A 12,230-nucleotide genomic window follows, 5' to 3' on the forward strand; every position below is an offset into this window, starting at 1 on the left:
ATTTAGGTTTAAGGTAGAGCATACTTGGTTGTCAACATTTGGGCAAGTTCTGCATCCAATCTGGTTGCTACAGCTGAAGTCAAAAGGAAGAAGTTATCAACAATACTGACTTAGGCAAGCGTTGTACTGTAATAGGTGCCCTGTCTGATTTATCACTCTGACTGGATTTGGATATATATGGGGTTCAGACTGTGCTCTCCTAGGTATTGTCACATGCTATTAAAGCTGCAGCTCCCTGATTATTACATGCTTGATGTTATTGTTTGACTATAAAAAATTATCTGACTGTAAAGAATTAGGAAAGTTTGATAAAAACCAATACAAATGGGAAGGTATTGTAGATGTTCTGCAAATCCAGCTGCAGTAGTAATGTTAGCACTTGGAAAGTGAAACCTTCCTTTTAGGAAGATGGCTGCTCACCCATCAAACTATGCTTATCACTTTGATGTGTTAATGACTTGTATTTCCATCCAGCACTATCTAAATGATTCAGGTCATTCTACTTCTATGTGGTACCAGATAAGAATATTGATTCAGATAGTAATGTGGTTTAAGTGACTATGGACAATATTTTTGCTCACTTCAGAAAAATTTGCCCAGCATTGGTGTGCTCTTCTGTCTAATACAAGCAGTGTGTTTGCTGCCTGCCATTCTGTTGTAGACCCTTCTGCGTACATCAAGGTAAGGCACTGGTCTAAATGGGTTGTTTAATCTAGTCCAGAGACTGATCTGCCATGAAGGTCACCTGGCCTAGGGGAGTGAAAGAGGTTACAATAGTGTCTGTTCCCAAAGAAGTTCACTGATGCTGATTAGAAAAATAACAAAATCAGAGTTTATGCAAGGTAAGATGGATCTTTTTGGCTGCAGCCCTGGAAATAATTGTGACTGTCACCACCGACATCTGTTGCACAACCCAGAAGTAAATACAAAAAATGAGTTCAAGATTTCAAAGTTTCAAAGAGTGAGAATTGTTCACTCTTTGAAAAGCAAAGTCAGCACTCCGTGTTTCTGTTGCAATTGTCACGTAATTGGGTGTATCTTATCTACACACTAGATACGTACACAAGTGCCATCATCACTGTGCAACATTTTCAGTTATGTATATTTTAAGATGACATATTTTGACATGTCCTAGATTGTACATCCTCATGGGAGACTGGTATAGACATTTCTTAGTGTTTTAATGAACTATAGGTGCCCTTATCTTTCTCATTTTTCATTTCTTCATGAGTGTTAGACATAATGTCACTGCAGTTTCTGTCACAGGTTTGCTAGTTCTCAGGTTTGCATAGTATTTCATCTGCATACATTTTCTCTTGGAGATATTAAGTTTCATTGGTAATAATGCTTTTAAAAATATATATTTGTTGACTATCTTGTGAATTGCTATATGTTTCCCTGCTTCTTCTATGAGCTGGACATAATAATGCCTATGTCCTTTCCTGTCCTTTAGAAATGCATGTATGACACCTGTAATGCTGAGAAGAGTGAAGTTGCACTGTGTAGTGTGCTCTCTACTTACTCCAGAGACTGTGCTTCAGCAGGCGTGTCCCTGAAGGGCTGGAGGCAGGGCATCTGTGGTATGTGTCCCAGAATACCTTGGGGGAACAGCTTCAGGAGAGCCCAATTTGTGTCAGCTGGTGTCTTTTGTGTTTAGTCATCAAGTTAGAAAGTCTTTGAAAAACAGAATAAGCATATATTCTATAAAGTTCTTCTTCCTGCCAAAGCCAGTTCATGGCTGCTTCATACTCTTATGATGCATATTCCTTGTGTAAAATATAAGCTGAATTCAGTCCTCAGAGAAGCAAAATAGTATAAGGCATATTAATCACATCAAAACAGGAGTTAGGGTTAATTTCACTTTAGATTTAGCTAGCAATTAGGTTACTTTTGAACACATGGCCTTCCCCATGTATTTTAATTCTAATACCTTTTTTGCAGCCCTCTTTCAGCCCTCTTGTCTCAGACATTCCCCATACAAATGATATCACTCTCATTAACTGCATTTTTCCATGTTACAGTAAAATAGTAATTTTTTAAATAAATATGTTTTGGTGATATATGAGAAGGTGAAAGTGTTTGAAGGCATTTTCAGCTCAGGACTATCTAACAAATGAACAAAAGTTTCTTGGACATACACATTGTCACTAAATCCCGAGTCTAGAGTCTACATATGTATATGTCTCCCTTTGGCACTGCCAGAATTTATTATAAGATAATATCAGAGCTGAGAATATAACTTGAAAGTCCCATATTCTGAATTTTACTTCAACATTTCCAGTTTTTCATTGACGGTCAGATAGTTCAAGAGAGATTTGCTTCTATCAACAAGAAAATAGATATATTGGTTTCCTGACTAATAGCACATCTGAATAGAAAACATAGCAACAGTTATATTTATGCAACTTTGATGCAGCTATGATCTGTTTAATTGCCTGACTTAGAGGCTAGCTGGGATACTTAATAAAGACTAACAATTTATCTTGTATGGTGTATTGTCAAAGGCATTTAAGACTATGCTAAGAACCATTTCACAAACCTGTGCTGAAATATTCAAAGGAACACAGTATGGTGCACAGTAAATTGTCCTAGAAGCATGAAGATTTATGTACTAGACACGGCCACTGTTTATTGAAAGCTCTGTTCCCAACATAGAATTACTGACATTTTTCATGGCAGATCAAGACTGGCTTGTAGCATGGGTTTGACTGAAATCTGTGGACTTAAGTCACAGTAGGTAATATTGACTCAGCGCAGGAACCTTGGGAAAAAATGCCAATGGCTTAATCAGCACAATCATTTTAGGCCTTATTTAAGAAGAAATAATCTTTTGGGAACATGCCTGTGATAAGAGTGAAGGTTGCACTACTCATGAGTGAAAGAACAAACGGGAAACAGCAGTCACTCTCAGTGTTCTATCCCAGTGTGGGGGGTGGAAAGGCTGTTCCAACTCCTGCAGCTGTGTCCACTCTGCTAGGCTGCAGGCAGCATCCAAGGCAGGTTATATCCCAGGTGGATGCCTGCATTGCAGTAAGTAGAGTGCATGAAATAAGTAAAGCCTGCTAGGTAATTGTTGGCTGTGCCTGTGCCTTACACAATCTTTAGCACAGGGATGAACCATTACTTGAGTTACTGGTTACCCAGCAGACCGCTGGGGTTTGTAGTCTTTGCTAAATCATAGAACTGCTTTTTTAGTGCTCCTCGTGCAAGCTAGCGTGAAGATATCTTTGGTATGCTCATGTTCTCTGCACTCTTGCCTCCAGTTATATGTAATCTAAGATGGCAAATCTCTGACCATAAGTACTGTAATCAAATAACCTTCCTCCTACAAGATCTTGCTTTACCAAAAGAGATCTTTTTCCTCCACAAAAAATTAAAGAGAGAAAGTAAACACATTATTTTATTGCAATAATAGCTACCAATTGAGAGATATAAATTCATGTTCAGCATCCTTATTAATATCTTTCTTATTTGGCCTATTTTGTTTTACAAATACCAGTTGCTGCATCTTCAAAGGATGCCTATAAAGTAGGAGAATATGGCTTGCCCGATTTATACACAGGATATTGTGTTTGCTCCAGCTAGGACCAGAAAATCAAATGGGTTTTGTTGGCAGAGGTGCTGTTTTTGCATGTGTACACAAGCCTAGGATGCTAAGTAACCTAAGAAAGTGTACTATGGTTATGAACTGGAAAACCATACAAAGCTTTGTTTAGGCATGGAACATATTGCCAGTATGTTGTTAGTATTGCTGGAAAGTTGATTAGCACACTTGCTCATGAACAACTCCTCTGTACTTTCTAATACATCTGAAAAAGAGCTGTGGGATTAAATCTGCAGATGTGAGTTAGAAAGAGGCCCAACATGACTAGATCTCCATTTTTCATTGCATTTCAGAGGAATTTGGATGGTAGACTTTCTTGAAAACCACAGCCTTAATGTGGACGATGTTTTCTGACAGAATTTGGTGCCATCCCTATGGATCACTACTGCAGATTTTATGACAGAGTTTTGAAGGTGTTGCATGTTGGCAGCCTATGAAAATTAAACAGCTTTTCACTGTCTTACAGGGTTAGTTGAGCTCTTCAGATTTTGGTATTTAACTGTTTGGTCCATCCAGAGGTCTTAGAAACTATTGTTTCTCATTTGCCCAGAGGAGGACAACAAAAGTTTTCCTCAAGACATCCACGAAAATTGAAACACACTTTCATTGGCAGCATCAAATGATTAACAAGTTCCTTGTCGCCACTCATTTAACATCAAAATTTACCTCTTACAAAATATGCTCATTTCCCAGTTATTCCCAGCAAAAGAAATCTTTAGTAAAGGTCAGAAAACTAATTTTTAATTACAGAGACAAATCAGAAATTACTGGTTTCAGTTCTTGGCAGAAGATAGAAATGTAAATTCTTCAAATTACAAAATACATACCCTGCTGATTATCTCAGTATTCGGTGTTATGTAGTTCAGCCTACGTAAGCAGACTTCCCCCAGAACACTGGGAGACAAGGCCTTCTGGTTTGGTAGCAGCACATTTATGGTTACCAATGTGCAGAAAGCCACATTAACAGCATGAGAGATGATTGCACAAAGAAGGCCATACATTCCTTTTATTTCTTTTACAAAGATCCCTCTGAGGAGTGTCCTGAGACTATGGTTTATAACTATAGTGTGAAGTACTGTAACCAGTCTTGCCGCTCACTGGATGAACCCGATCCACTGTGCAAAGTTCAGATCCCTCCTATGGAGGGCTGTGGTTGCCCTGAAGGGACCTACCTAAACGATGAAGAGCAATGTGTAACTCCAGATGACTGTCCCTGCTACTACAAAGGCAAGATTGTTCAACCTGGCAACTCCTTCCAAGAGGACAAACTGATGTGGTAAGCTTCTGTGGTGATGTAAAGGCTGCTGTATGTCTGGGAATATCAGGGCTCACTGGGAAAGTCTCTGCTCCAATCCATAAATGGCATCATTTTACAGTAAGGAATAATGATTAATTTCTCCTAGACTGTACCAAAGTAAATATTCCAATACCAAGGCAGGAAATGCAGCCACAGCAAATGTTAAGATCTTATATTCCTTCTAGCAAGCAAGAACCTGAAAACGTGTGAGCAGAGCAATATTTGTAACCTATCTCTATGCAAAGTACTTTGTTGTGTCAAAGTATCCATACACAATGAGAGCAAATTTCCTAGAAGACAGAGGGCTCAGGAGAGTTTCAGGCTTTGAAATGGAAAAGCAAAGTGAAAACCACCCTCCAATACACCATACTGCAGGCTATTTAAAAACCAAAAATGGTCCAGGAAAAAAACCCAGCCCCAAATCTCAGTTTTTAAAGTGAAAATACTAAAAATAGCACAATTAATTTGCATCTGCAGCGAAAAACAATTGTCATTTTCTCATTTTCAATCACTTTAGGGTAACAATGCAAACAAATACCAGGAGAAGGCTGTTTTATTATCTTCAGATGTTTATATATTCTCTCTCTCTCTCTGTCTTCCAACTGAGGACTCTAGACTATTTTATAAACACATATTCATTTAGTAATTTAAGAGGTCTCTTATTTAATAAAGTATTATTCTAATCTCACGGAGTGGAAAATAAATGCTTAGGAAAAGCTTGATTTAGGGAAAATATATAGTAAATCAGTGACAGATAAAGGAAAAATATTTAAGAACAGGGTCTCTTAATCTTCCTTCAGGGAATGGTAATTCATGTCTGTGAAACTGATAACTGTACCAAATATTCATTTTGATAGGAATTTGAATGTGACTAGTGAAGCTTTACAGTGCCTTTTTCTCTCGTGAGGGAGAAATGGGCAAAGAGCTGATGTGTTTCATTTTATGGAATCTCTTTAGCAAATGCATTCAAGGAAGATTAGACTGCATTGGAGAAACCATCCTGGTAAAAGGTGAGATTCTTTAAAATAATGGCATTATGATGCCAGCTAGTATTTATAAGGTTTTTCTGAGTTATCTCTCACTTTCTGTAACATTTGGTATTCTGCACATTTCTTTCATTCTCCTTGAAATGTGCTGGTTATTGATAATATTTGTCTTTGTAAAATGTCACCATCCTTACTGGATGCTTTAAAAGATGAGGATACTTCCCAAAGCTTTGAAGTTATCTGCCTTCTCCCTGCACTGTTATTGAGCAGAAGCAAAAGCTATTAGAAACTTTAAAGGAGAGCCACTTACTGCCCTCTGAAATACTCTGGCTAGTTTTACAATTGCTGGTGGCATCCTTATTGCTTTCACTAAATTACCTTCCTAAAGTGTTTTCTTCCTCCTATAGATTGCCCAGCTCCTATGTATTACTTCAACTGCAGCTCCGCAGGTCCCGGGGCGATCGGATCGGAGTGTCAGAAAAGCTGTAAGACGCAGGACATGCACTGTGTAAGGACTTCACCTCCTAGCAGGAACATGGGGCAACATGACTGTGCATGTGTGATTGTCCTTAACAAACACTGATGGTAACACGTTATGCTGTTCACAAACTGGCTGCTTTACTGATCACAGAGCAGTTATAGCTACCAGCTAAAAATGTAGCTGTGATACTTGTAGCTTGATTGCCACTAGCTTACAGTTAAGGAATTTTTAAAAAAATCCAGAAGTTTGGCATCCAGAACTAGCACCTCTGCTGGTTCCCTGTTCTTTCTGTGCATTAAGGAATTGACTTCTGTTTCATCTTTAAATGTACAGTATGTCACAGAATGTGTTTCTGGCTGCATGTGTCCTGATGGGCTGGTATTGGATGGCAGTGGAGGATGTATTCCCAAAGATCAATGTCCATGTGTCCATGGAGGACACTTTTATAAACCTGGGGAAACCATCAAAGTGGACTGCAACACATGGTATGTTATTCCAGGGAGTCTCGTTTTATAAGAAAATATGTTAAAATTGTCCTTGCATAGTGCAGCCAGGGGGCAGGATGCACTTTGGAGCCATCAGGCTTCTTGTAAAAATAACAGGGAAAATATTTCTCTGCAACCCACTGCAGGAGCCTGCACCTGGGGAGAACATGTACCAAGATCTTCTGTCGAACCATTTCCATCCTTTTCTGCTTTCACACTAGCTTCAGAAATAACAGCCTTACCCTAGTTGGTCTGTGTTTGCTCATTCAATAAGGGGGAATTGAGTCTGTGTCTATGGGGGCACAGCTGAACTCTAGAAAAGGATTGAATTTAGATACATGAGCAATTGCAATGCTCCATCCTCATGACTTGCAGTGCTTCCAGTCACATGGTTCTCAAGATAAATTAATTCTCTAGTTGCTCCAATTTCTGGTATAATGCTGCCATAGATTTCACTGTTGTTACTAATCATGGTGGGTAAAATGCTTTGAATCCTTATTCATTATTTAGTGAGGATGAGACTGTATAGTTCTGCCAAGAGGAAACACTTTGGTCTAACCACCATTGGTACAGGCAATCAAGTTTAACATGTAAAGTCAAAGCCTGGTAAGCAGTTGTTGCTATTGTAGAGTCATTAAGAAGTTTTATTGCAGCAACAGCTTTGTTTTCTTATGAGTAGAGTACACACATGGGAAAAAACATGCATTCTCTGTGTCAAGGGTATAACAACAAAAATTTTCTGTCTGCAGTCCTCCTGAACTAGAGGTAAGGTTTGTCAAGGTTTGGTGGGTTGACCTTGGCTGGACATCAGGTGCCCACCTAGCTGCTCAATCACTACCCTCCTCAGCAGGACAGCATTGGGGAGAAAATAAGATGGAAAATCTCATGGGTCAAGATAAAAAGAGTTTAATAAAGCAAAAGCAAAGGCTGTGTGCAGAAGCAAAGGAAAATAAAATATTTATTCCCTATTTCCCATCAGCAGGTGATGTCCAGCCACTTCAGGAAGTAGGGCTTCAGTATGTATAGCAGTTGCTCCCTAAAAAAAAATCATAAAACAAATGGCCCCTCACCCTCCCACACCACCCCATGCTCTTAGCTTTTATTGCTGAGCAGACATCACATGGTTTGGAATATCCCTTTGGCCAGTTTGGGACAGCTGTTCTGTCTCTGTCCCCTGCCATGACCTTCCCCACCCCCTAGCCAGCTGGTAAGGGAGGGATGCTTGAAGAGACAGCCTTAATGCTGTTCAGCAACAGCCAAAACACTGGGGTGTTACTAATGCATTTCTAGATGCCAATGCAAAGCTGCTGTGGGAAAAAATTATCTCCATCTCAGCCAGACCCAATATCCAAGGGAAGACAGAGATAATATTCTGTTTACAACACTGTAGTCAGAAACAGAACTGACCACATGGTCTCTCAAGAATTAATATTCAGAAATGGTTGAAATATTGTTCTTCATCTTGAATCTGTCTCTTAAATCCCCACTGTCTCCTGCCAGGACTAAGTGATTTAAAATGTATTTGAAAGAAAAAACAGAGTAAAAATAGACAAAGTTCAAATGTGTCCGGGTAGTAAACATGAACTTTCTGATTAATATGCCATCTCATGGCATGATCTCAGAACAGTTGAGAGGGAATTGCTTGAAGAGTGTGAGATGATTGTTTTCTTTGAAGCACTGAAAAACCCAAACATTTTCATTATTCTGCCCCTTTTGGGGGTTAAGGAAAACCCACGTTTCATAAAAACATTGTGATTCTTTGCATTTTGCCTCCTAGCACCTGTAACAAAAGGCAGTGGAATTGCACAGACAAGCCTTGCAAGGGAACCTGCACTGTGTATGGAAACGGGCATTACATGAGCTTTGATGGGGAGAAGTTTGATTTCCTGGGAGACTGTGACTATATCCTAGCTCAGGTATCAATTTTTTTCATTTTTTCCATCCTTATGCTTTTCACAGCTTACACTGTAGGCTTCACTCTGAGTAATTAAAAGGCATTCCCATGTAAAACAATCAACACTCATGAGCAGGGCTTAGTCCCCTCCTCTTGTACCTAGAGCAGACACAGTGCTATTTTCCAGATAAAACAAAGCAAATTGACCTTCAGAAGTGACACAAGAGGGCACTGTGTGATCCCAAACGATTAACTCCTGGGTTGGACAGCCCTTTCCGGACATTATTCCAGCACCTGCAAGGGAAAGGTTGGCATGGTGTTGAAAAGTCTTTCTTTCAGCCATCCAAGACTGACATTATTTTTGTTCTGACAGAAGCATGCAGAGGTTAAGGTATGAGCCTCATGTATAATAATTGCATGTAATGAGACAGTACTCAGTGAGACATTTTGTCATTCTGAAATTACAGTTGGTTTTGCTAATTTAAAAAAAAAAAATTCCTTTTTTTTTGGGCAGGACTGCTGCTATGAAAAGCTCATTTTTTCCCCTTAGTTTTTTTTTTGAAAATCCTGGTCAAGTGTGAAGCTGCCACTAGGTCAGCTTCCACTGCATTCTTCTAAAATTCCTAGAGTTTTGATTAATAAAGTAGTGACAAAACAATAGAAGTTGAAACAGAGTGTCATTCACTTAGGGCTCCTGAAAGTGTTTATGACTGGAGTAGTTGCCTCAAAGGATCTAATAGAATGTTATCTATTTTTCCAAGGATTTTTGCCCTAATAACATGGATGCTGGCACCTTCCGGATTGTAATTCAGAACAACGCCTGTGGAAAGTCACGCTCCATCTGCTCCCTAAAGATCACATTGATTTTTGAGGTTTGTCTAGAATGGGTTATAACCAAGGAGTTGTAGTCTTGATTTTGTAGCAATTAGTATATCATCCCCTTACATTCCTACTTAGTTGCTGCTAGAGAGCACCTATGGAAGTCAAACAGCCAGAAAGCAGAGGCAGGCAAGCTGGGAAAGGTTTAGATGTTTGGTGTTAACAGGGACCCTGAACACTTCTGCAGGTGAGGAGATAGATGCAAGGAGTCAACAGCACTCTATGTACATGCATTTGTGTGTGTGTATTTGTATCTGTACCATTAGTGGTATAGGAGTGATGGTGAAGCTTTTAGAGAAGCGTGTTTCTGTACCATAGTTTGAGCACAGGACAGAGTTTTTTCCCTCCAGCTCAGGCTTAGCATTTCTCCAAAGTGTAGACCAAAGAGATTTCTCCCATAGTGGGGAGTAAGGGGATGGTGAAACAAAGTGGTGAAACAAAGCAGTTAAACAAAGCAGTGTGGCAAGGGGTGTTCTGGCATGCCCAGTTGCCCCTGTGCTGAGGAGCTGCTGTGCCAGCAGAATAGACTTCCTCTGGAATGAGGACAGTTTATGTGCCCATGAGGTTAAGAGTTGTCATGGAAGGGCAGGCGTTTCCCTTCAAACTCAGTGGGTCTTGTCTGTGGCTCACATCTGTCAGCAAACCACAACATGGTGCAAAGACTACAGAAAAATAAAGCAAAGAACAAGAGGCAGAATACCAGCGCTGTTACACTAAGTTTTCTACTTGATTTCCTTCCATGCAATGTATCTGTTCATTTGTAGAGCAGTGAAATAAGGCTCTTGGAAGGAAGAATTCAGGAGATAGCTACTGATCCAGGAGCTGAGAAAAATTACAAAGTGGACCTCAGAGGAGGTTATATTGTGATTGAAACAAATCAAGGAATGAACTTCATGTGGGACCAAAAGACTACTGTTGTTGTTCATGTGGCACCGTCTTTCCAGGTAGGTATGGGATGGACTGAGAGTTATGTTTGAAAAGCAGTGTTCAGAAAAGACTTTGGTTTAGTGTTCAAGAAGAAGCAGCAAGCAGGTCATAATTTATGTTTTATTTCATTGTTCAGTCAGTATGAAACACTCAAAAATATTTGGAGGTAAAAGTAAAGCCAGACACTTTGCAGTATTGGCAACACACTAACAGAGTGTTCTTGTCACTTAAGTCCAGCTTTTTCTAAGCTTTTTTTGATGTCTGTTTAGCAACTTGCAGCTATTTTGCCTTGACCTGTTCTATAGTTTATTTCTGTCAAAGAGTGGGCTGCACTCAAAATAACCAAGCCATTTACTGTGCCTACACAAACTTCCTAGGGAAAAGTCTGTGGTCTTTGTGGGGACTTTGATGGCCGCTCAAGGAATGATTTCACAACCAGAGGGCAGTCCATGGAGATGAGCATCCAGGAATTTGGAAACAGCTGGAAAATAACAAGCACCTGCTCAAATATAAACATGACGGACCTGTGTGCTGATCAACCTTTCAAGTCTGCCTTGGGACAGAAGCACTGCAGCATCATTAAGAGTAATATCTTTGAAGCCTGTCACAGTAAGGTAATCTTGTTCTGTCATCCTCAGTAGTTTCCCACTAGGTATTTGTTGCTATTTGGCAGTACATTTGCATGAATATTTTTACTATAATGGGCTACTACACAGAATCCTCGAGTACAAGGGCTACCTCACTCAGAACCTCACTTTACAGCTATGCCCGTTAAATCCTGTAGCACAGTACTGAGGAAACAGCAGTACCTGTTTTGAGTAACTGAAGATAAAGAGGATAATACTGGGCCAGCAGAATTAAAAAGTTAGGTAGCTCTTCGTAAAACCCAGAGATAAGTCAGTGTAAGTCTGTTTGTGTGGTGATCCTTACAGAACCATAAAATATGCTGAGTTGGAAGGGATCCCTCAGGATCATCAAGTCCAACTTCTGGCCCCGCCCAGGACACCCCAAGAAGCACACCCTGTGCCTGAGTGCATTGTTCAAATGCTTCTTGAACTTGGTGCTTAGTGCTGTGACCACCCTTCTGAGGAGCCTTTTCCAGTGCTTCATGCTGCTTCTTCAGGTCCTGTCACTGACATGGGAGTGAAGAGATCTGTACCTGCCCCTCCACTTCCCCTCACAAAGAAGTTGAAAAGTGCAGTGAAGTCTCCCCTCAGTCTCTTCTTCAGTCTGAACAAACCAAGGGACCTCAGGAGCTCCTCATAAGGCTTTCCCTCCAGATCTTTCACCATCCTCGTGGCCCTCCTTTTGATGCTCTCTAATAGTTTAATGTCTTTTTTACATTGTGGTGCCCAAAACTGCTTACTGTACTTGAGGAATTTCATTCAAATTATCTGAAGAGATTAATTATTTGATTTATTTCAGACAAATTGAATTAATTTAAACAGAAACGAGGGTACTAATTATTAATTAAAATGTGTATACAAAGCTTCAATGCACTTTAATAAGCCATTTTAAAAACAAACTTCATTTAATTTCCTTGGTTAGTTCATGCTAACACATGTTAAAACACAAGAGACATGAAGTTCAGTGGAAACAGAATTTCTTTTTATACTCAATCACTGTCTCTCAGAGAATGCACGCTATATGGTTGTGCTAAGCTGAAGCAAGATAGTT

General features: G+C 39.8%; 1 protein-coding gene across 1 annotated transcript in view; it reads left to right on the top strand.

Annotated features, from left to right (window-relative positions):
* The window catches only part of LOC103759753 (mucin-5B), a 43,396-nt gene that overhangs the window by 13,222 nt on the left and 17,944 nt on the right, over positions 1-12,230 (top strand). Inside the window, exons 14-23 of the mRNA XM_018075969.2 lie at positions 587-681; positions 1,454-1,580; positions 4,628-4,880; positions 5,859-5,911; positions 6,295-6,395; positions 6,702-6,853; positions 8,631-8,769; positions 9,509-9,619; positions 10,391-10,570; positions 10,931-11,167. Coding sequence (XP_017931458.1) covers positions 587-681; positions 1,454-1,580; positions 4,628-4,880; positions 5,859-5,911; positions 6,295-6,395; positions 6,702-6,853; positions 8,631-8,769; positions 9,509-9,619; positions 10,391-10,570; positions 10,931-11,167 — 1,448 coding nt within the window. The remainder of the gene's footprint in view (positions 1-586; positions 682-1,453; positions 1,581-4,627; positions 4,881-5,858; positions 5,912-6,294; positions 6,396-6,701; positions 6,854-8,630; positions 8,770-9,508; positions 9,620-10,390; positions 10,571-10,930; positions 11,168-12,230) is intronic.

The sequence above is a fragment of the Manacus vitellinus genome, unplaced genomic scaffold, assembly GCF_001715985.3.
Source record: "Manacus vitellinus isolate BGI_N305 unplaced genomic scaffold, ASM171598v3 scaffold_30_pilon, whole genome shotgun sequence".
In the NCBI taxonomy this organism is placed as follows: domain Eukaryota; kingdom Metazoa; phylum Chordata; class Aves; order Passeriformes; family Pipridae; genus Manacus; species Manacus vitellinus.